The following is a 27,957-nucleotide window of genomic DNA, read 5'->3' on the forward strand; positions in this document are numbered from 1 at the left end:
ACTGGCCAGTGAAGTTTTAGTGCAGCAATGGCACTTAAATTAAACTGCAAATCTCTCTGCAAACGTAAACAAGGTGGCGATCGCTTTTACAGCAACAACGAAAACTCTTTTCTAAAGTAACGGTGTATAACAGCAGTACTTACCACTACTTCATGTAAAATGACATCAGTCAGGAAGAAAATTAAGTGACTTAATGCTTGTTCCTAAACAAACTATAACCTCTTCCATTTAGCGTAACCCGTTTCTGGGTCGTGATCTGTAGAGTCCCTCATAGAGTCCCGACAACCTAAGATTTGGACGCCATTATTGGCCCTGTGTTTTCGCCGCGCTTTTCAAACACTAGCACACGGTCTCGCGGCGAAAACAGGGCCAATAATGGCGTCCAAATCTTAGGCTGTCGGGACTCTATCTATCAAGGGACTCTACAGATCACGACCCAGAAACGGGTTACGCTAAATGGAAGAGGCTACTAGTGGACGGTTGTACATCAAACCTGACATCACGCGCAAGACACGCTACGTTTCCTTAGTAGACAGGGGTCATTGAGGTAAGACGGACCTTCTCCATAAAACTGTTTAGATTTGTTTGATTGATAAGCACAAACAATATATGGATAATATTGACGAGATATTGAAAAGATAAGTTATTGTTGGATATTTACAAGTGCCTGTTTCACCATTTTGTGCTTACCTTTTAACATTATTACTTTACATGCGTGTTCAACAAACATTAACTCTGAAGCACGTTCAAGTTTTAAATTTCACACTTCCTTATGTTTTAAAAATGTACTAGAATATTACAACAACTAGAATTATGATGTAGAATAATTATAAAGAAATATGATGCACAAACTTTATACCCGTTACCCCTCTGAATGTCGCTGTCTCCGCCATGTGGGTTTACATCAAAGCAGTACCCTCGAGTCTATAAGATTGAAGGACCAACTCTGGCAGGTCCCAGCAAATACTACCGGTTTTAAATGTAAAGTATTGGGACTCGATAAGGATCTGAACACATTTGAAACTTTATATATAATGACCTGATAGCGGGGAGGGATACGAATGGCGGGCAAAAAATCTTCACTTGACACTCGTGGTTCAAGCCCGATTTTTTTTTCTTTTCCGTATACCGTTTACCGTTGTTGAGGTTTCAGGCCCTGCTCATCATTGCCGAAATTGGGGGTGCGTCTTATAAGCCCATGCGTCTTATAAGCCGTCAAATACGGTATCTATTTATTTTATTTTATTTTATTTTACTATTTTGCTTCTTTACCCTTACTATGATAGGTTGGTCTAGTGGTGTGGGTGAGAGTGGTGGTGGTTTGTCTGTAAGGTGATGGTGGTGGGTGAGTATTGGGTGTGGTGGTAGTGGTGGTATTGACAGTGGTGGTGGGAAAAATGGGTGTGGTTGTGGCCTTAGCAAAATTGTTCTGTTTGTGTGGTGATTGCGGTGATGATAATTATGAAGATGATGATTATAGCTATTCCATGTTTTACTCTCAATTTCTCTTTCGATTTTTCTTTCTTTTTCTTTTATATCATATTTATCTTCAGCTTTTAATGACTTTCTGCTTTCTGGCTCAAGTTCATGTAATTTTTTTTCATAATACGCTTAGGTTTTGTTATCTCTGCCATTATTCTTATTTTCCTTTTGGTTTTCTTTCTTCTTTCATGTTTTCACTTTCCTCCTTCTAAGGTTTTCATTCCTCTCTCCTTTATCTTATTTTCCTCCTTCCTCAGTTTTTTCTCTCTCCGCTCTTTCTTTTTCCCTTCTCCATGTTTTCATTTTTATCTTCTATAAGTTATTTTTCGCCTTTTCTGATTTCTCCCTCGTTTGATTTTTCCTTCAGATTCTTCTATTGACCTCCATTCTTCTTTGCCTTCAGCCTTTAGTTCTTTTTTCCTTTATAATATTATCCTTCTTCAGACTTTTCTTTATTTTTTTTCTTGAGGTGGTTCTTCTATTTCAGGTTTTTTCTTCATTTTCTTCCGTTCAGGTTTTCATTCTACTCTTCCATATATTATTTTCCTCCTCCTTCAGACATTTCTTTCTCTCTTTCATTCAGGTTTTTCTTCATTCTCTTCCCTTCAGATGTTCATTGTTCTCTCCTGTATATTATTTTCCTCCTCCTTCAGACTTTTCTTCCCCTTTTCGTACCTTCAGGTTCCTCATTCTCTTCCCTTCAGGTTTTGGTGACTTCGTTCCGGCCCAAAAGCTGAAGGACAACGTGGAGCTAAGCATCGCCTTGTGCTCCATCTACCTGCTGTTTGGCATCGCGCTACTGGCCATGAGCTTCAACCTGGTGCAGGAGGAGGTGATCAGCAACGTCAAGAGCATGGCAAGGCGGCTGGGCATTCTCAAGGAGGAGGAGGAGGAGGAGGACCTGGACTAAGGGTGTCTGGAAGCCTTGATTACCTGACTAGGGTGAACGAGACCTTAAGAACTTGGGCTTTAGGGTGACGTCTTGAAAACCTGACTAGGACGAAGAGAAAGAAGAGAGAAGTAGACTGTAGAGAAGAGATTACCAGTAGAGAAGTCAAAAGGAAAATGTCTTAACAAAAGGAGGAAGAGTAAGAAGATTAGAAAAGAGGTAGAGAAGATCGGAAAGAGAAGAGAAATGTAGAAAAGTCAAAAGGAAAATGTCATAACAAAAGGAGGAAGAGCAAGAAGATTAGAAAAGAGGTAGAGAAGATCGAAAAGAGAAGAGAAAAGAAGAGATAAACTAAAGAAAAAAAGTCTCAACAGAACCTCAGCCATTATCATAAAGCCTCATAATGCTAAAAAGGTGTCAGGTACTTAATTATGAGTCTTGAACTGACAGACAAGCCCATTACTGTCTTGTTCCAGGTAATGGCAAATGAAATCTAGTGAATCAGACTTCCTTCTTATATATTAGTTGTTGATGAATTTTCGTAGTTATAGCATGTGATTTTTTATTTTATTTAATGCTAGTACAAGGCAGCGAAGGCATAGTGTTAGGTCACAAATCTACCACTATGTATTTAATGTATGGTGTGGTGGCGAGGGAGGCTCAAACTTGCATCGCGGTAATAGGAGTGTGAGTGTTCTCCCAACTGGGCCACAGCGCTGGTTGGCATATGAAGAGAATAATGAAAATCCTATACTGCACAACCCCTCTTGATTGTGTGTCTTGGAGCAGAATCTAATCCAATTCAAATAAGTGACATCATAGAAGAACAGAACTATCCCATTAATAAGATCTGGGACTTGGAGACATGTACAAGAGGTGTGTTACAGACGTAGTGACTCAAGATACAAGGGAATTCAGAACTCTAACCCGGGCTATGAGGGAAAAAAAATAAGTGCTTTACTTAGAGACATACATAAATACTTGAATGTACAAAAAGATACATTGAAAGAAAAGTATGTTAAAGATAAGCCCCCCATGATAGAAACAACTCAGTGCTTTACTTAGAGACATACATGAATACTTGAATGTACAGAAAGATACACAGAAAGAAAAGTATGTTAAATATAAGCCCCCTATGAAAGAAACATCCCTTTTCAATTTTAAGTCCTGAACCAGAACCTGAAAATAGATCTGGCAAAACGCCCTATTCAAGAATGGGATGTGGGACTCTGAAGTGGATAGTGTATTGATAAGATAGAAAAAAGGGGCTGTCTCATCTGCCTCAGTGTAGTTACGGGGATGGAAATGTGTTAAAAACTTGTTAATAGGTTAAGAGCAGTTGTAATGTCCAGGGTCATGTTAAACTGTGGATGATGTGTGAGTTGAACAGGCTCTCTCGTCCTTGTTACCAGTGTTGAAGGCGGTGTGTGTGAGTGGTGTTAGTGCGGTGATGTCATGATAGTAGTACTCGTGTTATAGAGCTTGTGTTATAGAGGAGCTAAGGTCAGTTGAGTTATAGTAATATTATGTCTCCACTGGGACCTTTAAGTAAGCTATCATGCACTTAAGTCATAGGGTATAGTCATAGGTCGTAGTAAGGGTATAGTAAGTAAGTACAGTAAGTGCGTTCAAGTGTGACCTTGTAGGATAGTCTTTAAAGGGGAGTTGAGTCAAGTAGTTGTAAGTATTTTGTAGTTTCGTCTCCCCTGGGACCTCAAGTTTCGTGTGGGAATCCCTGAACCACAGAGCTCAGTGAAACGGTTGAAGCAAATGTGAAGTTAGTGTTGAGTCACTTTTATGTTTCTGTCCACTACTACTGGTGCTATGGACCTAGTCACTAAGAAATGAAAACTTGATATACAATGTTATTTATTTAGTTATTGTGTGTGTGTGTGTGTGTGTGTGTGTGTGTGTGTGTGTGTGTGTGTCAGCAATACACTCCATTAATTTACCTGTTTGAAATCACGGTCTGTGTTTACAAGGAACCATAAGGTGTGCTCACAAATTCGTTCTGAGAGTGGCTGCAAAAGTGTAGTAGCTGACCCACCTTAAGGGGCTCTCACACATTCCCGACAAAATAGGCAATAATCCCCGGATCGGCGACTTACCGCCGGTCTGCCTGCGGTAGACCGGCGGCTTACCGCCGGTAAGCCGGCGGTTTACCGGCGGTAGACCGGCGACCATATACGATTTTCGATTTCTCCGACCGGCGACGGCAGCAGGTCAGTCGGCGGTCGACCGCCGGCCTACCGGCGGCAGACCTGCGGCACATCGACGAGCAAACACTTTCGTTGTCACGCCCAGTTGGAAGGGTATATAAACACCCGTCCAGGTGTTTTGATCATTCGTGAGTTTGACATCGCAATGGCTTTCCTCAGCTCTCGTGAACGCGAAATTGAACTCCTGAAATTGGACGTGGACAGTGACCAAAGTTTGTTGACGCTTGTATGTCTGATGGAAAATAGACGGTTGCAAAAAATACAGAAGAAGAAACGTAGGGCAACGTGGGTGAGGCCATGGATGCAGAGAAGAGTTACTCTGGGTATGTACGATACTCTCATGAAGGAACTAGAGGCAGAGGACCCGGCAGGCGTGGCACACACACACACACACACACACACACTCTCTCTCTCTCTCTCTCTCTCTCTCTCTCTCTCTCTCTCTCTCTCTCTCTATCTATCTATCTATCTATCTATCTATCTATCTATCTATCTATCTATCTATCTATATATATATATATATATATATATATATATATATATATATATATATATCTATATATATATATATATATATATATATATATATATATATATATATATATATATATATATATATATATATATATATATATATATATTTTTTTTTTTTTTTCCTCCTTTCTCTCTTTCACCCATTCCTCTTCCTCCTTTCTCTCATATCCCTCTCTCTCTTTATCCCTCGCTCCTATCTGTTCCTCCTCGTTTTCCTCCTTCCTCCCTTCCTAATCCCCAGGTCAGACACAGGTGTTCACTCGAGGTCTACTGCCGGTCTACCGCCGGTCTGCCGCCTGTCTGCCGTGGGTGTCGGCGGCTGACCGCCGGTCGACCGGCGACATATTTCGACACCGCCGGTCGACCGGGCGCATCGCCGATATCTTTGAAAATTTTAAAGTTGACCGGCGGTGGTCGGCTGCGTCTACGGTCCTCAGGGTCGACCGGCGGTAGACCGGCGGTCTGCCGCCGACAATCCCCGATCTTACAGCCGGTCGACCGGCGACCGGCTTATCGGCAGTCATCGGGGACGGTCGCGACCGGGACCGGGAATGTGTGAGAGCCCGTAGACACCCCCCCCCTCCCCCCCACAACTCACTCTGCAAATGGGGTACCTCTTTGGTTGACATTGTAAGATGCTTCTGCTCCTCATATTATTTCCAAAGCCCAAAATGGAGTTCAATTGGGCTCTAATCATTGTTGTTTTAGGTTCATTGTACAGAAGAAGGGTCAGACCACTGCCAGGGTCACAAAATTACCCCTAGAAATACCCAGCACACTTATGAAAGTCTTGTGAAAAATGTAAGCTTGGGCGTCGTGTGCTTGATCCCCGGTGCTGATATTACGTTTTCCTGGTCTGGATTAATTTCTCGTGTGTTTCATGATGTGTGGTTGTTGTGTGAAGGCATGGTACAGTGGAAATTCAGGGCATTATAAAAGGAGATGAATAAGTGTGTCTGCCCTGAGTTTTGGCTTAAAAGTGTTGCTTGTGGCTGAAAGTTACATATGAAAAAAGCTGAAAGAGGCTGCACAAGATGATAAAATGTGTCTGGCCTGAGCTCTAGATACAGTATGAAGTGTTGCTCTCTGCCTACACACTGTGGCAAATAAGTAACGAAGCTTAAAAGGCGGAAAAGGAGATAAATTAGGTGTGTGTGACCCGACCATTATTGTGTATGTTGATTTTCTTTGTTTAGTATCAGTCAATTTTTTTATTGGTTATAGAAGTTATTTAAAGTATTTCAGTATTGATAGACTTAAGCTGCATCTACTGCTTAAAATTCTAAATATTTGATTCCATTTAATGATTTGAAATGTTTGGCGGAAAAAAAATTACTGCAACTAGTTTTCCTCTTTCTGTAGTTTCTTATTATCTTTACAAAACAAAATAATGACGAAGATAAAGCCATTAGGCCACACTGTTACATGAAGTCAAATATATGAAAAAAAAAAAAAAAATTATGGAGTGAAAAATTACTATTATCAGAATTAGTATTACGGGACTGAACCTTAAATTTTAGGGATTGAAGTAGTGTTAGGATAGTGTTAATGGCCTGAAGGGAGGAGAGGGAAGCACTAATTAATTAAAGCACCAGTGTAGATAGTGAGTTATTGTTGGTTAGCGGCGACGAGTTAAAGGTAATGAGACTTAAGGTTACTGTGTGCGTGTGTGTGTGTGTGTGTGTGTGTGTGTGTGTGTGTGTGTGTGTGTGTGTGTGTGTGTGTGTATTACATTTATCAGGATGCATTTAAAGATTTGTTTTCCTTTGAATTTAATACTGTATAGTGATCTCTGTCTTCGTGTTGGCGTTGAAGGTGGAAGAAAAGCCTTTTGATAACAAAGAAAAGGGTATTATTATTATTATTATTATTATTATTATTATTATTATTATTATTATTATTATTATTATTGTTATTATTATTATTATTATTATTATTATTATTATTATTATTATCATTATTGCTGTTATTGTTATTATTATTATTATTATTATTATTATTATTATTATTATTATTATTATTATTATTACTATTATTATTATTTTTATCATAATTATTACTATTGTCATTATTGTAGATTGCTGTATTAGTTATTATTATTATTATTATTATTATTATTATTATTATTATTATTATTATTATTATTATTATTATTATTGTAATTATTATTATTATTATTATTGTTATTATTATTATAATTATTATTATTAATATCATTATTATCATCATTGTGTACAGAACAAAAGTGTGTATACTTGAAAAAAAGATTAACTTTAGAGATATTACTATTTTAAAATTTAAATATTTTAATTGTATTGTACTCAAATAGCAATAATTTATGTTTTTTTCTCATGATTTTATCCTTTTTTTCATTAAAAATATTATTATCTAGTTATTAATTACTTTGTATCAGTGAATGAATCCAGTCATTAAGATTTTTCTTGTCTGACTCCCGGCGTCTCATTCAGCCTTCACCGCCTCTAATGATAGGTCTGGTGGGACCCAAGGGTGGGATGGCTTGGACTGCACAGGAAAGTCAAGGTAAAGTGATCATGATATTAGCTCAGGTAAAACTTGTCTTACTATTGTATAGAGACGAATTTTGTGGGAACAGTTATTTTATATATATATATATATATATATATATATATATATATATATATATATATATATATATATATATATATATATATATATATATATATATATATATTTTTTTTTTTTTTTCCCAGGCTATTGCGCCGGTAGGCGTCTTCCCTGTGGGGCCTGATGGTCGTCCCAGCCCGTTCTGGCGCAGGCGAGTGTTTATAGTGGCGCCATCTTGTGTTGGCTTATGCTGCCCCCCGGAACTCCTCTTTGAGCCTCTCTTTGGAGAGGTTATCTAGAGCCCGGGTTGATGGGTGGTCTTCAGGCCAGCATGTGGGTAGTCGTAGGCCACTCGGCGGTGACTGAAAAACCTCAGCTGTGCGGCGGCCAGGATTCGAACCCGCGTCCCTCCTGGAGCTCCTGAACGCGGGGCCGTCACGCTAACCACTCAGTCACCGCCTCCCCAACTATATATAGATATATATATATATATATATATATATATATATATATATATATATATATATATATATATATATATATATATATATGTTTAAGGTGATCTTTATTCTTTGCTGGAAAAAAAAGAAACCTGAGTGCTTTATTTTACTAAACTTTTAAAACTGATAATGTAAGTGTTCATGTGTCTCCTATTTGTGCATTTCTGCTCGGTTTTATTGCTTTTATTATTTATTTATTTATTTATTTATTCATTTTAATTTATTTTTCATTTATTTATTTATCTATTTCCTTTTTTGTTTTTGCATGTCTGCTGATATGTTGAAAAATAGCTAACCACATGAGTAACATATGGACTGGTTACATGTTCTTTATACATAACCTGCTTTCCTCACGTGTAAAATCTCCAAGCCAGTTATTCATTAAGCACTATGCAACTGTGACGATAAGTATAAATATGCATTGCTTCATCGCTGGTGTGCCAAGCCTGTTACGCTCTGCTTGGGTGATGAAATTTTTCTATTGGCCAGCCGGTGTGAGATTCAAGGGGGTGACTGATAATCTAACGAGTCCAACATTGCAAAGTTACATCAAGCACACTGGTATTATGGTGAGTAAGAGATATTGAATGCAGTCCTGGTATATGACTGTTCCAATGACTATTATAACATCAGATTTCTCGCACTTTCTCTTTCTGCTCTGCTGCTGGCATTAATTTACTTCTGCATAATTACTTTTGTTCTAGTAATTAGCACACTTTCAAGACAAATAAAGCACTATTATGTGACTATAGGATCTCTACATAGCGCCAATGGGAGTTTTTATTTTTTCATGTTTTCTGTGTAGTCTATGTTTTTTATGTCTGTTTTTTTTATTTACTTTACTTTAAGTTTTTGTATGTTTATGGGATTACTTGTTGATATTAGACCGAAAAGAGAGAGGGTTGATGTGGTTTCGCGATCTCCCACGTTTCGCGAAATTTAAACTTCGCGCGCGTCCTCTATAAACGATGATTTGACCAACTAAAAACTAATACAACCAACACCACACAAACCAGACTAACACATACCCAACTAAAATCTAAAAATCTGCAGGTAAATCACTGTGTACCTTTAATTATTTCGTAAGGTCTAAATATACCACCACGGAGGCTCGCTAGCAGACCATCAGCTGGGCAGTGACGCAACACACACCGACGGTAAGGAAGGATTTCTTGATATTTCGACATTTTCAGACAAAATAACGGGAAATACTGTAATGTGGGTTTAATATTAGCACGCAGAGGTGGATTATGGCGGCGTGGAGAGGTCTTAAAGGGGGAAGTAAGGTCAGAATGATGAATGAGGTTGGCGTGGTTTGCCGGGGGTCAGATTTTACTGTTTACTTGGTTATTGTGAAGCTTTAAAACTAAATAAAGGGAAATACTGCAATGTGGGTTTGATATTAGCACAGAGGTGGATTATGGCGGGGTGGAGAGGTCATAAAGGGGGAACAAGAGGTTGGGATGGTTTGCCGGGGGTCAGGTTTCACTGTTTACTTTTTTTTTCTTTTTTTGGGGGGGTCTATGTCCTCCTCGGGTTAAGATTCGTTTTAGGTCCGTGCCAGTATCTCATTACCTACCTTATGAAACATCAGTATCTCTTCATATATCTTTTCTACAAACCTTCAACAGTCATGGAAACGCTTTGAAAATCCAATTCAAGGACTTTTTTTTTACTCTTGAAAATAGGGGATAATGTTTACGAAAGCGCGTCTCCTCCTCTGGTGCTGGCCATGGCGACGCTGCAGCGGGTGTTGCGAGAAATACCTCCTCGCTGAAATAGGTCACATATACATGAGGGGGGGGTCCAGGGGGGGGGGCTATGCCCCCCCCTGGTTAGAAGGGGGGGTCCAGGGGGGCGCAGCCCCCCCCGTTAGCAGGTCATAAAGTTCGGTTGGAGTAGTTTAAATATGCTCCCCGACCCTAAGCCCTCTGCGAGCTATTTTGCGGCTGCAGCGTCGCCGCGGCCAGCAGAGGAGGCGACGCGCTTTCGTAAACATTATCCCCTATTTTCAAGAGTAAAAAAAAGTCCTTGAATTGGATTTTCAAAGCGTTTCCATGACTGTTGAAGGTTTGTAGAAAAGATATATGAAGAGATAGTGATGTTTCATAAAGTAGATTATGAGATACTGGCACGGACCTAATATGAATCTTTACCCCTCCTCGAATTAATAATATTTCAAGAATGAGGGATTTTTGACGGTAAAGCAATACGGGACTGTGTTTTATGTACGCAAAATACCTCATACAGCACCGAAGCTGTCTTCCCTGTGAGGCAGCGGGTCGGGGCGGCTCAACGTAAGGAACAACATGGGTCTCTCTGCACTCCTGGATCACTGTGCACTGAGCCTTGTTTTCCCACACACTTTGCTTGCACATACTTATGCTTTTTTATTCTGTTTTCCGGATATGTTACACCCTAATTTCCATCTTCACCATACCTTATGGGAGGCTCGCCCATTAGGCTTGTCTCGGCACCACAGTGTTAATGAGGGCAGCCACTTCTTGCGAAATTAATACTTACAATATAGATTCCTTTTTGGCCCCTGATTGCAATGCAGTAACACATGGCTTCTGGAAAATAGAATGGAATTCTTGGGGGCAAAGCCCCCCTCCCCGTTAAAAGGGTCAAGGGGGACAAAGTCCCCCCCGTTACGTAGGTTGTTAGGTTAATTTGGGTTGGGTTAGTTTAAATTTATTCAGCATGGGGTGTGGGCCGGTGGAAACACACAGCATAGGACATGACAGGGTGGCTCACCTGGTTGCTCACCAGGTTGGCTACCATGTTCCAATTAGACACACAACTCGAGGGAGATATGCTAATAATATATTAGGGTAGCCCACAACTTGCTGGCACGCCAGGCACTCAACTATATAGTTATGTCCATAGCAACAAGTGCCAGAGAAGTGGCTGAGTTTTGTGCCATATGCACAAAAGAAAACAGATGGGAAAAATGTCAGAGTAGAGTTAAATTTCAGTCAGTATATTCAAAAAGATCCAAAAAGGATCCACTACGCGGCCGATGGTAACGGGTGGGCTCTTCCAAACTTCTTAACTTCTCCCTGCTCTCTCGCCCTCTCTCTTGGCAGCGATGAGTATCTGTTTATGTCTGTGTCTGTCTGTTTGTCTCTTCATGACATCGGTAAAATTGTAGTGTTTGCCCATACTTCCCCCTCCCCCCCATACAAGCCTGGGGACCTGGTGGAAACACGTAGTTTCGGGTGGGGGACACGAAATCCGTCGCAATCGCATATTTTTTTAGTGTGGGGGGATAAAAACTCCCTAGATCTAGGGAAATTCCCTAAATTTTGGGATTTTTTTCCCACCACCACTAAAATAAGCAATTGCGACGAATTTAGTGTTTCCCATATGGAAACCACGCACTCATTGGATCCCCAAGCTTGTTTTGGGAGGGAAGCGTAGTGAACCCACCAAACAATGCTCACCTCACCATTTGGTGTGGCGCCAGAGGCCATCTGCGCTCACATAAACCGCCTACACCACACTCATGCCCTCTCTCTTTAGTAGGTTGTCACCTCATCGCAAGGTTTCTGTCTTCCAAGTAGAGTCCGTGGCACCAAACACAGTGTATCTTCATTGTTTATCACTGACACAAGCAAAACCACTGGCTAGTGCATAACATGCATATTTGTTGGCTGTTGGGGGGACGGGGGAGCCGAGTGTGTAGGGGAGGGAAGTGAATCAAGTGTAATTGTTAGTGTTGGTGTGTTGTGGTGACAAGTGAGTATGTATTTGTTTTTGAATGAGTCTATTGTGCCGCAGTCTAAAATCTGTGGAGGGAGGCTTTTATATGGATTTTGGACCCCGCATTATTTCAAAAATGCGTAAACCAAACACACGTAAATCGAGAGTTACCTGTACTTAAAAGTAAAGAAGCAGCCAAATTAATCCCCTTCCCCCAACGATCTTGGGGGACCCGTGTGAAGTCGGGGTATTTGGGTGTGGGGAGCATATTTAAACTACACCAACCAAATTTTATGACCTACTAATGGGGGGGGCTTTGCCCCCATCGACCCCCCTGCTAACCAAGGGGGGGCTGCGCCCCCCCCCCTGGACCCCCCCTCTTAAAGTACCCCAACCGAACATTATGACCAAACAGCTAACTGAGGGACATTGAACACAAGTAAACTGCATTCGAACCTGCTTCTCGCGTTCATACGTGATACCAAACCTGCTTTACGTGTTCATACGTGCTACCAGTAAGTAAATACATAGTCGTATATGACGGTTGCAAGATTCCTATGACGTAAGTTACTTACTACTTAGATGCTTCATTATAATCGTAATACTATAATGGGGGGCTTCTCCCCCCTCGAACCCCCCTTTGGTATGGAGAGTGAGTGAAATTGCGTGGTTTCCGTACGTTGTAAAAAAACCCGGAATGTATAAAATTTACCTACATCTAAGTAATTGTAAGGAATTTCCCTACATCTAGGGTATTTTTCAACCCCCCATAACTCAAAAGCTATGCATTTACGACGCATTTCATGTTTACCACCGCATTCCCCGAAGTCTTAATGGCCCCCTAGCCAATTTTGGTTGCGAGTGTATGGGCAAACACTAGAATAATACCCATCTAACATTCTTCCTTTTTCTCCCCTTGGCAGCCATTGGTAAGGGTTTCTGTGTTTGTCTTTCTGTTGCTATCTATCTTTCTATATTTTCTAATCATCTAACATTCTTCCTGCTCTCCCTTTCAGCCATAAGTAAGGGTTTCAGGTGGTCTCCCTCTCCCAAAAATCTAACATTCTCCTTACTCTCCCTTCCAGCAATGGGTAAGGGTTTTGGAGAGCTCGCCTACGTCCGGGGGATCATCAAGTACACCCTCTCCCCCTTTGAGCAGCGCGCCTTTGCCGGGGCGGTGAGCCATGGGGTCCCCAACATGTTCAGGCGCTTCCGGTCGCAGGTCCTCAAAGTTGCCCCTCGTGAGTTGTGCATTGTGTTGTTTGGGGTTAGGTTAGGTTAGGGAATAAAATGAAGGAAAAAGAGTAGGGAAGAGAGATCATTAGTGAGAAAGATTAATACAGGTAACTCAATTTAGCGAGTATTGTGTCCTTGAAGAGGTCGCGTAAATCAAAAACAATGTAAATCAAACAAGAGGTAAGTTTCTATTGAAAAATAAATATTCACTTCATTCAGTGGAGAGAGAGAGTGTCCATATCACCGAGATATCCACTCAAGCACTCAGTCTCGGCCTCACTCGTGTGAGGAGGAAATGAGGGACACCATGAGCGACTGGCTAGTATTGGTACCGGTACCATACCGTATAGCTGGTACCGTTAGTATCGGTACTGGTACCCCTATTGTTGAGTAGCGTGGCAGTGTGGGTACTGTATTGTTGTTCAAGTGGCGCGCGGGAAGAACTGAGCTCAGCTGTGTGGCCGCGGCGCCGTGTGAGTCCAGTTGCGTGAGACATCTGGTGGCCACTCCATAAAATATCGCGTATAAGTGAAAAACCGTGTAAATTAAACATTTGTTTGGATTTTGGACCTCGCGTTATTTCAAAAACACGTAAACCAAACACGCGTAAATCGAGAGTTACCTGTACTAAAAAAGAGAGAGAGAGAGATTCATAATATTACACCCTTGTTATTTTTATTCCTGTGAGAGAGAGAGAATTCATCAACCACCAACTCTTTATTAACTAACCATTTGAGTGTATGTGTGTGTGTCTCTGAATATATGTGTGTGTGTTCATGTGTCTGTTCATGTTCACCAACCACAAAACACTATATCATCTTTACCTTTATGTGTGCTATCAGGCTGCGGTCCACCTCTTATTTATTTATTTTTTTTCTCCTTCCTTCCCAGCCTTCATCATCGGCTACATGATCTACTCCGGCGTCGAGGCGTCACATGACCAGTTGATGAGGAAAAACCCGGCCGACTATGAAAATGATGAGTAGAGACGAGGCGCCCATCCCTGTGGTGTGGCGGTGGCAGTGTATAAAGTGTAAGGTAAAAGAAACGTATAGGTTGAAAAATTTATTTGTACATATACATTTCTGACGTCGCTGTATTTCTTTTGTCTTCTCTCGTTTTTGGTTTTATGGAGGTTAATATTTCGGTGTGATTTTTCGCCGTTGGAAGTGTGAGAATGAACGTAATTTATGCCTCGATCTGTCATCTCATGCTTGCTCCATAAACGATTGTCAGAAAGTTTTTTTCTTTTATCCTTGTAAATCTAATCATAAGGGGTTTTTAATAGTAAGGTCCATATGCTCCGATACTTTCAGCTCCCACAACAACCATTTCCCAAGGCCTCATTAGTATTTTTCACATTCATGGTGCAGAAACCTTGCCAAACTATCACTAGGCTCATAAAACTACCCACACCAACCTCTGAATAGCCTTATCAAATGTGTGTGTGTGTGTGTGTGTGTGTGTGTGTGTGTGTGTGTGTGTGTGTGTGAGAGAGCCCCAAATGTTTCAGAGCATTGGCCTGAGGAGGACACACATACATTGGAGAGGAAGGGAGGATAAGATATTTTAACCCGGTAGCTACAGGGATCATGTTTCTTAAAGGCCCCTCTAAGCGAGAATGATGAAAAAAAATCATCACTCACGCAAACCATTTCATAATATATATCAATGCATTTGTGATCAGTTTATACATCATCTATTTTGGGGGGTTTATATGATGGCAAAAATTTGGCCCGTCGCTGGTACCAGGTTAAGGTGACTGGGGTAAGCAAGGAGGGAGTGTGGATAAAATCAGCTGGAGATTTCTGCCAAACACCCGCCTCTATCAAGGAAGTTAACAAGGGACAGACAAGCATTGGAGTGGACAGACAGATAGATACACATACAGATCAAGGAAAACTGGATACTAATACAATACCAAGAAGTACATCCTTATAAATAAAAACATTCAATAACGTGAGTCCTCAAAAAGTTTAAACTCAAAAGTATAAATTGGACAAAATAATAATGGGGGAAGGACAAAAGTAACGTGTCCAGCGATTATATCAATACTCTGTAATTCTATAATTCCTCACATATTTCTTTCCTCACTTTCTCCTATGAATATGTCCTTAATAAGTTGATATTGGTTAGGTCATTAAAAAAAGTCACATCCAGTAATATAATTAAACAAATCAGATTCCAAGACAGAAACCACATAATTAAACTTGTCAGATTCATAGAAAAAAAGTAGAAATTATATATATTCACAAGCATAAAAAAGTAGCCATCCCTTTAACAGCCCAGCCCAGTCATCCACCAGTCACACAAAGCCTGAGGTGGAGAGTTGACATTTCTTGTTTCTTGACGAGTCAATGATAAATCAGTGTGTTCAGGGTGCTCCAGGGATGTCCCCGGTATGGGTGTTGACAAACTCCTCAAGGGTCCTCTGAAACTTTGCCATGCGCTCGTCATTCTGGAAAAAGTGTCGGCTGGTTGAATATTAGACAACTTAATTTTATCTTCAGAAAATCACTCGAAAATCAGAGTTATGGAAATACTAACTGTAGGTCTTCAAGAAATGAGAATTGATTTGAATGAAGCATATGAATCAGACACCATATTTGTAGCAGACTTCCTTTGTTTATATTCTTTTGCCCATAAGCTGCTTTCATTACTATTATAAAAGGAAAATGCTATACAGTTCCTGCTAAATGGAGGTTTAGTATCAATGGGATTTATTGATTTGGGACTGGTGGAACATTTTTTCTTTGTGTGTGTGTGTGTGTGTGTGTGTGTGTGTGTGTGAGACTATGGTCAGTAATATAAGACACTTTCGCTTCTCACATCATCTATTTCTAAAGGTCAAAGAGGGGGTCAATCGGGTTCTAATGAGTGTTTCTTCAGGTTCATGGTACAGTGGAAGGGTTAAACTATCACCAGGGTCATAGGACTACTGAAAATGCCCACAACTCCTACGAAAGCCTTGTCAAATAGGTGTTCTTGGGCAATGAAATGTCTAATAATACGACCCTATATGAAGGAGTCAGCTTCTGTGCATCATAAGGAAATCCTAAAAAGAAAGAAAGATGCTAATTGGAGGGTTTACAGTACAAGGAGAGACAACACACATACACATACACGCTCATACCTTCCTGCCGACAAGAGTATGGAGATCAGCGTTAGGGGAGAGGTGCGGCGTGGGGGTGATGTGAAGCAAGGAGTAACCCGAGTGTGCCGCCAGGGCCTCCTCACACAGCAACACAGCAGCCGCAGCGTCCCAGCCTTCCACGGTGGTACGCAGGGCCAGGCGGGCATGGCTGGCGGCTACCTGGGTGCTGAAGGGAAGGTGGGTGTGGGGTTAGAGGGAAAGCTTGGATGGAGACATGAAGGAGTGAAGATAGAAATGGATAGGAGCGAAACATCAGAGAGGTAGAGAGGTCACTTATTAAGAAAGCTTGGTTTAGAGGTAGAGAGGTGGTGTGTTTGGGAGAGCTTGTTTGTAGTGGAGATATAGAGAAGAGCGAGTCACAGAGGTTTTGTGTGTTTGGGAAAGCTTGGAAGAAGAAGTTAAGGTAGATATGGATAGGAGCGAGATGGTATAGAGGTAGAGAAGTTTTTTGTGTGTGAGAAAGCTTGGAGACATGAAGAAGTAGTGGAGAAAGAAATAGGGAGGAGTGAGATGGTATAGAAATATGTTTAGAGAGAGGTTTTCTGTGTTTGGGAGAGATTGGAGACATGAAGTGCAGATAGAAATAGAGAAGACCAACTCATTTCAATATAAGGAAGTGAATGGATGAATGTGCAAGACTCATTTCAGTATTAAGGGAGTGAATGGGATGGCCGGCGGGTGAGCTTACAGGGTGTGGATGGCAGTGATGGGCACAAGGGACCCCACCTGCACACAGTCCCCCCTCAGCCGGCGGGTGGCCACGTAGTAACCCCGGATGAGCCTCTCCGCGGCGGGGCTGAACTCCACGGCCATGCCCCGCACCACACTCAGGTACTGGGGGTGGAGTTGTCGATCATTTATACAACTAGAAACTCATCGAAGGCTTTAAGATGAAGAGTGAAAAGCCTACCAAATGTTCCTTAATAAAATTCTAAGTTATTTCTTGTACAAAAATGCTAAGATACCACATTTCTGTTTGTGTAATTGAAGATAAGTGAAAAGTACTGGAGAGGGAGTTGTTCATTTATACAACTAGAGACTTATTGAAGGCTATAAGATGAAGACTGAAAAATTTGCCTAACCTTCCTTTTCATAAATGCTAAGGTGTTTCATTTTTTTTCTGTTCATGTAACTAAAGATAAGTGAATAAATCTTGAGGTATGTAGGAAAGAATAGCTTAGGCAAATGTTCTTCCTCCGCAAAATATTGAGGTACTTCTGATACAAAATGGATAGGTACTTCATGCTTTTTTTTATTTCTTTCTACTGCTACAACTAAGATTAGATGATAGCGTCTAAGATACATAGGAAGGAGTACCCTGCCATATGTTTTGACACTAAAAATTGATTGATGTTCCTTTAATGCCAGTAAGTTATTAGAAATCCATTTAGTTGTCATCTCGGCTAAGCAGTAAATGTTGGATGAGGTTGTACTGATGACTGAGTTTACAATGTTTCCCTCTGTTCCCCTCACCTGGATCATCTGGTCTTCAGGGAGGAGCGGGTCTTGTGGCTCTGAGGGAGAGGTGGCGGCCAGTAGGGTGTGGAACGTGATCACCTCCTCGGCCTCCCTCTCACACTCTCCTCCAGGTGTCTCAGTGTACACCACCAGCCCAAACACACTGGAGGAGGAGGTGCTCAGTCAAGAGAACGTAAAGAAGGGAATGAATAGAGGAAAACATATAGACTATCAATGGTCTTAAGGGGAGAGATACAGAAGTTAAATCACATATTCTTAAACATATCGGCACCTCAGTTCACCTGTTTGAAAAGCCTCTCATAGAAGTTGCTGGAATTTTTATGGACTGTTTTGTGATCCTGGTGATACTTGTACATGACTTCTTCACCACAAACGAAAAAATCACCCATGAAAACCTAGTTAATCTACTCTGTGCCCTTGGAAAATAGTCGAAATGGGAGACTGATACGTTTAAGAATATGGACCTAAGATGTAAAAGTAATCATTTGGTTTTTGAAGTAAATGAAGATCAAAGAAAGGAATGACATAATGGAAAGAAAACCTATCACCTGTGGATTTTCAATGGTCTGGTGGTCTTACATTTAGAAGGAGAGGTAAAGAGATTAAGATTTAAAACTAAGCATTTGGCTGTCAAAGTAAATGAAGATCAAAGAAAGGAATAGCATAGTGGAAAGAAAACCTATCACCTGTGGATTTTCAATGGTCTTATGGTCTTACATTTAGAAGGAGAGGTAAAGAGATTAAAATATAAAAGTAATCATTTGGTTGTTGAAGTAAATGAAGACCAAAGAAAGAAATGGTATAAAGGAAAGAAAACCTATCATGACCATCCCCAAAGAAGGAAGTCGGGAGGTTAACAATAGATCACCCACTCTGTAATGGACTTCGTGAGGTCACCCAGTGGAACATGGAGGAAGTTGTCGCTGGTCTCCATGGCATTTGAGACCTTGGCGCAGGCGGGGTCGTAGCAGGCCCAGGCGGCAGCACGCAGAGGGTAGCAGAGGGCAGGGCCGGTGTGGGGGTGGTGGCGGGCACTACTCTCCACCTGTACCACGCCACTCTCTAACACTGGGGGAAGGAGAGGCTGTTGTATTGGGTCGTTCTCTCTTGCTACGGTAAAGAAGGCGGATTTAAAGACAAGACAACATATAAAGGCCTGTAATAAGCTACTCTGTATATAAGAAGACAGGAGAGGTGTAATAATTCATAGGACCTTTGTTTTTCTCTATGATAAAGGAGTTAGATTAAGGAAGAGATAACATATAGAAGGCCTGTAACATGGTGCTCTGTATATAAGAAGACAGGAGATGGTGTAATAATTCATAGGACCTTTGTTTTTCTCTTATGATAAAGGAGTTACATTAAGGAAGAGATAACATATAGAAGGCCTGTAACATAGTGCTCTGTATAAAAGAAGACAGGAGAGGGTGCTGTATAGGGTCTTAATTTTTCTCTCGTAGTAAGGGAGGCAAGTCCTATTTCAGTTATCTATCTTTTTATCTATCTGTGAGTTGTATATTTTATTTATCCACCTATTTATTTATTTGTCTGTGGGTTGTATACTTCAATTATCCATCTGTTAATGTATCTGAAGGCTGCATATTGTTTTTTACTATCTAGTTTTTCGTGGGTTCCATATTTCAATCGTCATATGAAAAAAGAGACATGAAGAAAGGATATGACCAAGGACCAAGAAAGGACATGACTACCACCACTACCACCACCACCACCGCCTCACCTCTGCACACCTTCCTCCGCACATCCTTCTTGAACTTGGAAAACTCCCCAAGGACACACACTCCACCCCGAGCCAGGAGCAGCGAACCGCCCTGCACCCACACCGCACCGTCAGGCTCACGGGTGCAGGCGGCTGTCACGGGGTCCAGCGAGGAGTGCACCATGGCGTGGGGGGCGTACCGGGCGCACCACCACAGCAGGCGCAGCAGCAGGGTGGTGTTGCTGCCCACTGCGAGGACTGCTAACCCTGCCTGGAGTGTAGGAGAAGGGATTTACATTGTCATATACAGGGTTGGGTAGTCTTGTGTTCCCTTGTCTCCATTATCTATTTTTATACTATTGTGCCTTTAACAAAACTTCCACTTCCCATCGTAACGCTCCCCTTCTCCTCCTCCTCCTCCTCCTCCTCCTCCCCCTTTGACCTTCCCTCACCCTCCCCTACACCCTGCTTTCTTCCCTTTAATGCATGTCACTTTTCTCCCCAGCCATACCCATACGTCTTCCATTTGCCTTCATGCCCCTTTCTCTCCCCTCTCTGAGTCTCACGGCGGCCAGCCTGTGTGGAGTCATTTAATCCCTTGACAGTGGATTTCCTACAAGAAGACATCACCAAGCTACAGGAATGGAACGAAAAAGTGGCTGCTACAAATCAATGAAGAAAAATGTAAAGCCATGCACCTTGGGAGGGGATATCCAGCATACCAATATCACATGGGAAACACTCCACTACGTATCCACCACAGAGGCAGAGAAAGACCTGGGAGTGTATATTACCAGACTACCAGTGAAAGCCAAGTCCGTGCCAATTGCAGTGAACACGTTAAATTCATAGACGTTCCTTTCCTCCTTATACTCTTCATCTTGCTTCAGTATCACACTCTATCAATACCAATCCACAACACACTCGGTCAATACACTCAGCACCAACATTACCTTTATCAATAATTACTTTTATGCAGTTTAGCTTCAGTCATGGATGTTATTTGCCCCCTCCACCTCCTCATATATGTATTTCATCCCAAGCAGCAATACATCTATACAGGAAATTACTTCTATTTGGGAAATTATTTAACAGCACTCAAACATTTAACCCGTCCGCTGCGACTGTCACGGATTTGGCTTTCACTGGTGGCCTGGTAACATATAGTCCCGGGTCTTTCTCTGCCTCTGTGGTGGATAGTGGAGTGTTTCCCATGTGGTATTGGTATGCATGACTTTACATTTTTCTTCACTGAATTGTAGCAGCCACTTTTTGTTCCATTCCTGTAGCTTGGTGATGTCTTCTTGTAGGGAATCCACAGTCAAGGGGTTAAGGCTTTACAGTATGTATGTGGAGTGACAGCTAAAGGGAAAAAGTAGCATCAATAGTGGAAAATGTAAATGAGGGTAAAATAATGGGTTCATATGGACTTAGAGACACAGATATAACCACATAGAAAGAGTAGCATTAGAAGTAAAAGCTGTCAGTGTGGATAAAATGATATGTTTGTATGGATTTCAAAACATAAATATAACCTTCTTGGGTGAGCACGAGGCCAGGGAGAGGAGCAGGGCCACCTTGAGTGAGTGGAAGGTGCCGGCCGGAGTGACAGTGGCAGCGAACATGTAGGCCAGAGTGAGCACCAGGGACCACGGGGATGACTGACGATCCAACACCAGCTGCCTGCAACACACCACACATGGGAGGAAGCTACGGTGAGTGTCCTATTGTGATATTAGTATGGTGATAATGTTAAGCTTGTGTATACAGCTAAATAGATCTTGCATTACTCTGTCAGTGGCTAGAATTAGATGTGTGTGTGATTAGAGTATGAGAACTTACAGCATAGGTAATGATATTTTGCACAAGAGGAAGCTGCCATGAGTATATTTTTGCCACTTGTATGGTGATATTTTTAAGCTCATGTATACAGCTAAATAGATCTTGCATTACTCTGTCAGTGGCTAGAATTAGATGTGTGTGTGATTACAGTATGAGAACTTACAGCATAGGTGATATTTTGCACAAGAGGAAGCTGCCATGAGTATACTTTTGTTACTTGTATGGTGATATTTTTAAGCTCGTGTATACAGCTAAATAGATCTTGCATTACCCTTTATCTGTGGCCTGAGTATATGTGTGTATGAAAACTTATGGCATAGGCAATGATGAAGAGACAGATTCAGTTCAGTTCAGTGCAGTTTGAAAATAAAAACAAAATAATGCGACAGGTATGGTTATCAAGGGCAGGTATGCAGTCTCTCACCTGAAGACCGGGGGCAGTGTGGATGGGGGCATGAGGGGAGCAGGAGGGTGGACATACATAGCCTCCAGGGATGGGAACTGCGGGTGCTGCTGAGGGGCTACCATCACCGTGGCCTCAATCAGCTGGCCTGGCTCAACACCCTGCAGCATCTCATCTGTAAGGGGGGCAAGGGAAGGAGGACGAGAGAGGGAGGTAGGCATGTAGGGGAGGGAGGTAAGTAGACATGTAGGGGAGGGTGGTAATATAGAAACAAACTACAGGACAAACATTATACAGGGAACAAGACATATTACTAGGCAGAGGCATTGTCTGTACGCAGTCATGAAGAAGGAAAGGGATTGATTTTTTTTATTTTTTTACAGACGTAGATATATATAAGACAGTGTATGGCAGCCATTCAATGAGCACAACCCTTAGATATTACTACTCGGGCAAAAAACAAACACATATTGCTAGGCAGTCATGTGAAAAAGGAAAGGGATTAATTTTTATTTTTATTTTTACAGACAGATATTTAAGACAGTGTATGGCAGCCTTTCAGTAAGCACCAACCTCTGAGCACCACCCGTAGAGCCTGGACGCAGGTTGGTGTGTCTCTGGCGAGGGCGTGGGCATGAGCGTTGGGGAGGACCATCACCGTCATCCTCTCCCCGAGCTCCCGAGATGCTGGGTCCTCCGAGAGTGGTGCCCGGCAGACCCTGGAGACAGAGAGAGAACAGGAGTATTGGGTGACAGTATTAGGAGACACATATTAGGATTAGGTGATACAGTATTAGGAGACAAATATTAGCTACATACTTACCGACAGGGGGGGCAGTTGTGGACAGTAGCAGACTCTGGACGTCCCATGACAAACACCCTCACATGCAGGTCTCGGGCCGTCCCCACACAGTCTGGGTTGCTGCAGAGGAACCGAGCCCACTTCCTGCAACGCCCAGAAGGAAGAGGCAGCATAGGTGGTGTCCCACAGGGTTCTGTCCTATCTCCCACTCTTTTTCTGTTGTTCATTGATGATCTTCTTTCCAAAACGAACTGTCCTATCCATTCCTACGCCGATGATTCCACTCTGCATTACTCAACTTCTTTTAATAGAAGACCCACCCTTCAGGAACTTAACGACTCAAGGCTGGAGGCTGCAGAACGCTTAGCCTCAGACCTTACTATTATTTCCGATTGGGGCAAGAAGAACCTGGTGTCCTTCAACGCCTCAAAAACACAGTCTCTCCACCTATCCACTCGACACAATCTTCCAAACAACTATCCCCTATTCTTTGACAACACCCAGCTATCACCTTCCTCAACACTAAACATCCTCGGTCTATCCTTAACTCAAAATCTCAACTGGAAACTTCATATCTCATCTCTTACTAAATCAGCTTCCTCGAGGCTGGGCGTTCTGTACCGTCTCCGCCAGTTCTTCTCCCCTGCACAGTTGCTGTCCATACAGGGGCCTTGTCCGCCTCGTATGGAGTATGCATCTCATGTGTGAGGGGCTCCACCACACAGCTCTTCTGGACAGAGTGGAGGCTAAGGCTCTTCGTCTCATCAGCTCTCCTCCTCATACTGATAGTCTTCTACCTCTTAAATTCAATGTTGCCTCTCTTTCTATCTTCTATCGATATTTCCACGCTGACTGCTCTTCTGAACTTGCTGACTGCATGCCTCCCCCATCCCCCCGCTGCACACGACTTTCTACTCATGCTCATCCCTATACTGTCCAAACCCTTATGCAAGAGTTAACCAGCATCTTCACTCTTTCATCCCTCACGCTGGTAAACTCTGGAACAATCTTCCTTCATCTGTATTTCCTCCTGCCTACGACTTGAACTCTTTCAAGAGGAGGGTATCAGGACACCTCTCCTCCTGTATTTGATCTTCCTTTCAGCCACCTCTTTTGTTTTACTTTAGGAGCAGTGAGTAGCGGGCTTTTTTTTTATTATTGTTTTCTTTTTTTGTGTGCCCTTGAGCTGCCTCCTTTGTTGTAAAAAAAAAAAAAAATAGGAGGCATTGAGAGTGGTGCTGGTAAAGGATGGTAGTAACAGTGTGGTGTCCAGTGAGCAAGAGGGAAAACAATGATAGGACTGTCCAATAATTAATGACCACTTGGTGTTTCTAAATTATGTATAAATGCCAAGTGTTTAGACATAGATTTACATAGATTTGCATGGATATTCAGACCATACATACCCAACGGTCTAAACTAGGTAAATGAGAGACAGAGAAAGAGACAGATCAGGATAGTTACCAAGCATTGCTAAGTGAGGAATGGACATAACTCTACACACAGTACTTCAAGTTTTCAAGATACATGTGAAGGTCATATTAAATACTCATACCCTACGGTCTAAACTTGGTGAACTAAAGGCAAAAAAAGAGATTGATCAGAAGTTACCATGTATTGCTAAGTGAAGGAAGGGACATAACTCTACACACAGTACTTTAAGTTTTCAAAAGACATGCGAAGGTCATACGTGAAGGTGGAAGGCAGGGACATCGAGAGGACCCGACCAGCCACCAGGGACAGTCTCGGCTCCTGTAGGTGAAGGGGCAGGTCCCGGACACCCTCCACCACCCACTCCCTCACCCACGGCACCTCACCCACCCGGAGAGGCGTGTACAGCTGTGTGGAGGAGGTGTGGTTGTAGTGGATCGTGCATTGGCTTATAGTACGGAGGTAGATTTTAATTTGTGATGTTTCAAAGGTATGTTGATAGTTGTAGTTCATGTATAGGTTTTAGAACTGAGGCAGATATTGATGTGTGATGTTCTAGAGTTGTGTTGATGTTTCTAGTTCTTGTATTGCTTTTAGAAATGAGGTTAACTTTAATTTGATTGATGTTTAAGAGTTATATTGAAATCCATGTAGAAATAATGTTTGCTATAGAAATCCTGTCAGTCAGTCAAAGAAAACAGGATCACCACCTTACAAAACACCACTCAGGCACCTAATCCTTACCTGGGCCGAAGTGGGCACACCGTGAGGGTCCTCTGAGGCAACGGAGGAATCGAGGGGGAGATGAGAGGCCAAGGAGAGCAAGGTAAGGTCGAGATCCTCCTTGTCGATCGTCACCTCGCCGTCGAAACGCTTCACCTCATAGTCAGGGTAGAGAGAGCTAGGGTAGGCAGGGTCAGGGGGAAGCAGGGTGTGCGGCGAGGGGGCACGGTGGTCCTCTGTGGCATCCCTCGTGGCCCGTAGCTGCAAGGTTATGGCCACGGCAGCGACATGGAGGATGTGGTGGAAGATTTTCTGTGCTTTAAGAGGCTTTTCCATGACCAGGTTTGCGAGGGGTTCTGTAAGGAGTCGACATTTGGTTAGTTAAGCCTCTCACCTGTTTACCTAATTGCCTCTTCCTCAGGTAATCAGAAGGAAAGAGGAAGAGAGAAAAAAGAGGTTCAATTTGTAGACATTTTCTGGTATACATAAAAATAAGGCTTTGAGGTTTCATGGGAGAATGTTACATGTATCTGCCTAATTTGCTCTTCCCCAAAAGATTAGAATGAAAGAGGGAGAGAGAAAAGAAAGAGGCTTGATTTGTAGACATTTTCCAGTATACCCAAAAATAAGGCTTTGAGGTTTAATGCAAGAGTGTTACATGTGTGTCTACCTTATTTCCTCTTCCTCAGGTATTTAGAAGGAAAGAGGAAGAGAGAAGGGAAAGGCCCAATTTGTAGACAGTTTCCAATATACACAAAAATAAAGCTTTGGGGTTTCATGGAAGAGTACACTACTATATATATGTCTACCTAATTTGCTCTTCCTCAAAAAATTAGGAGAGAAGAGAAATGTTTGATTTGTAGAACATTTTCCAGTATACATAAAAATAAGGCTTTGAGGTGTAATGTAAGAGCGTTTTTTTCTTATTTATATCTTTACTGATCATGAGAAATATTAAGTTAGCAGACTAGCAATGGCATACAGACCTTAAATAGAGTAATACCTAAGAACTTAATTTTTTTCTTTTTCCTTCTTTTATTTTTACAGCAGGGGAGGCAGCTCAAGGGCAAAAAAAAAAAAAGGAAAAAGGCCCACTATAGACTGCTCTGAGGAAACCAAAAAAGAACGAGAGGTCAGAAGAGAGGTCAATTTTGAAAAGAGGTAAAAAAAAGTAAAAATGAGGTCAAAAGAAAAAAAATCAAGAGGTCAAAAGAGAGGTCAATTTTTAAAAAGGTAAAAAACGTAAAGGTTAAAAAAATCAAGAGAGGTCAGAGGTCAAAAAAGGTCAAAAGAGGTAAAAAAAGATATAAAAAGAAGGTCAAAAGAGAGGTCAATTTTAAAGAGGTAAAAAACATAAAGGTTAAAAAAATCAAAAGAGGTCAGAGGTCAAAAGAGGTAAAAAAAAAGAAGAGAAAAACAAGGTCAAAAGAAAGGTCAATTTTGATGCAATATATAAAAAAAGCACATCACATTATTTCTCTTACCGTGTTGGTCAAAGAGGCGAGCAAGGTCAATATAAACAGGGGCAGCGATGACCTTTGATGTGGGTGTGGTGGCGGCCCGGGCATGGAGGTCAGCTTGCAGGCGGGTCAGGTCACCGTTGAGGTCAAGCCATCGGAGGGCGGCCTGGGTCAACATCGCCTCTTCCTCCTCTTCTGTGACCTTGACCTCCATGACCTGAGAGAGAGAGAGAGAGAGAGAGAGAGAGTAGGCTATTTAATTACTATCTTTTATTCACTTTTATTCTCTCTTTTTTCATGTTGGTCACTTGGATTGGACATAGTAAAATAATATAAATAAGTAGAATGAATAAAATATAATCAGAAAAAGCCTCAATTAATGCATGAAATCAAGTAAAAATTAAGATATGGGAGGTTAGGCAGAATAAAAATCTAATTAATGCATATATCATAATAAAACTCGTAAAATATGATGTCTGACAGAATAAAATGATTAAATAAATACCTAGATCAGAAGATAATACAAAATAAAATAATACCAAAGTAATAAAGTTATATACAGTGTAGGCCTATGTGATATTCTGGGCCTATGAGACAACCTTCGGTAAATTTGTAGCACTTCACCAGTCTCGCATTTCCGAACGAAACTAGTTTTTTTCGGTAGTTTTCGGCCTGTTTTGAATGAATATGCGTGTCATTTCTATCGCAAATCACGTGTTTTTTTTTTACCCCCCCCCCCTTCCAACCAAGAGACTAATGATTTGCGATAAAAAATTTAGAGCACATTCATTCAAAACAGACCGAAATCTACCAGAAAAAACTAGTTTCGTCCACACAGGTGCATTTAAACTAAACATAACCCTAACATAACCTAACCTAACCTAACCTAACCTAACCTAACCTAACCTAACACTAACCTAACCTAACACTAACCTAACCTAACACTAACCTAACCTAACCTAACCTAACCTAAAACTAACCTAACCTAACCTAACCTAACCTAACCTAAAACTAACCTAACCTAACCTAACCTAACCTAACCTAACCTAAAACTAACCTAACCTAACACTAACCTAACCTAAAACTAACCTAACACTAACCTAACCTAAAACTAAAGGCTGGGGCTGGGAGGCGGCGGTGGGTCGGCGGGCAGTAACCCATCAACCATCAGAGCGGTCGTGTGTCACGTCCTGGCCTTGACCGCCCTCCCTCCCTCCCTCCGTTATAAATGATTTCCGAGGGGTGTTTATGGGGATGAATTTATTCAGAATGCGGAGCTCTTTCTAATGGTCAGGGTAAGAAAAGCCATCTCTAGACTGGTGTACTCCTACAATAATACCCAACCTTCTACCCAATCCTCATCAATTTTTACCTATTTCTCCTTTATTTAACTGACTACACGTATTTAAATAAAGCCAAATAATACTTTAAGACCTTATTAGTAAAGATTAATTGGAGAAATGGTGTGAAATTAAAGAGAAAACGAAGAAAAATGATTTAAATATTACGTTTTTTTTTTCTCCTCGTCTCGCCCAATCCTCATCAATTTTTACTTATTTCTCCTTTATTTAACTGACTACACGTATTTAAATAAAGCCAAATAATACTTTAAGACCTTGTTGGTAAAGATTAGATATAGAAATGGTGTGAAATTAAAGAAAAAACGAAGAAAATGGGTTTAATATTACGTCTTTTTTTCTCTCTTCTCTTGTCTCGCCTTCCTTGCAGCTTAAAATTTCCGCTAATTATTATTATTATTATTATTATTATTATTATTATTATTATTATTATTATT

General features: G+C 41.5%; 2 protein-coding genes across 5 annotated transcripts in view; one reads left to right on the forward strand and one right to left on the reverse strand.

The window, feature by feature from the left end:
• LOC126994001 (uncharacterized) overlaps window positions 1-4,295 on the forward strand; it is a 77,809-nt gene extending 73,514 nt beyond the window's left edge. For 2 of the 3 annotated variants that reach the window (XM_050853259.1, XM_050853260.1), the window contains exon 10: window positions 2,187-4,295. In XM_050853259.1, coding sequence (XP_050709216.1) covers window positions 2,187-2,392 — 206 coding nt within the window. In that variant the 3' untranslated portion in view covers window positions 2,393-4,295. The remainder of the gene's footprint in view (window positions 1-2,186) is intronic. The other variant, XR_007748703.1, reaches the window with a different exon arrangement.
• A 9,747-nt stretch (window positions 4,296-14,042) lies between these two features.
• Window positions 14,043-27,892, reverse strand: LOC126994049 (minichromosome maintenance domain-containing protein 2-like). 2 transcript variants are annotated; one of them, XM_050853290.1, is made up of 14 exons: window positions 27,851-27,892; window positions 26,187-26,379; window positions 24,724-25,058; window positions 24,239-24,387; window positions 22,570-22,692; window positions 22,320-22,465; window positions 21,768-21,921; window positions 21,037-21,184; window positions 19,523-19,772; window positions 18,657-18,852; window positions 17,779-17,926; window positions 16,994-17,139; window positions 16,285-16,471; window positions 14,043-15,609 (listed from the first exon to the last, which is right to left on the reverse strand). In XM_050853290.1, exons 2-14 carry the CDS (start codon window positions 26,374-26,376, stop codon window positions 15,526-15,528), a joined length of 2,256 nt encoding a protein of 751 aa, XP_050709247.1. In that variant the 5' UTR covers window positions 26,377-26,379; window positions 27,851-27,892; the 3' UTR covers window positions 14,043-15,525. The 2 variants fall into 2 exon arrangements, with proteins under 2 accessions (XP_050709247.1, XP_050709255.1); XM_050853298.1 differs by having other exon boundaries at window positions 16,275-16,471.
• Window positions 27,893-27,957: the final 65 nt, after the last annotated feature.

Source organism: Eriocheir sinensis, chromosome 7 (assembly GCF_024679095.1).
Source record: "Eriocheir sinensis breed Jianghai 21 chromosome 7, ASM2467909v1, whole genome shotgun sequence".
Lineage (NCBI taxonomy): Eukaryota > Metazoa > Arthropoda > Malacostraca > Decapoda > Varunidae > Eriocheir > Eriocheir sinensis.

What these genes read in the sequence shown, in the direction of transcription:
- LOC126994049 (XM_050853290.1), bottom strand. Translation starts at nt 26,376, where the DNA reads ATGGAGGTCAAGGTCACAGAAGAGGAGGAAGAGGCGATGTTGACCCAG. An exon ending in GTGTGCCCACTTCGGCCCAG is followed by an intron (nt 24,388 to 24,723) that starts GTAAGGATTAGG and finishes TCCTCCACACAG; the next exon opens with CTGTACACGCCTCTCCGGGT. An exon ending in CTGAAGACCAGATGATCCAG is followed by an intron (nt 17,140 to 17,778) that starts GTGAGGGGAACA and finishes CTCCACCCCCAG; the next exon opens with TACCTGAGTGTGGTGCGGGG.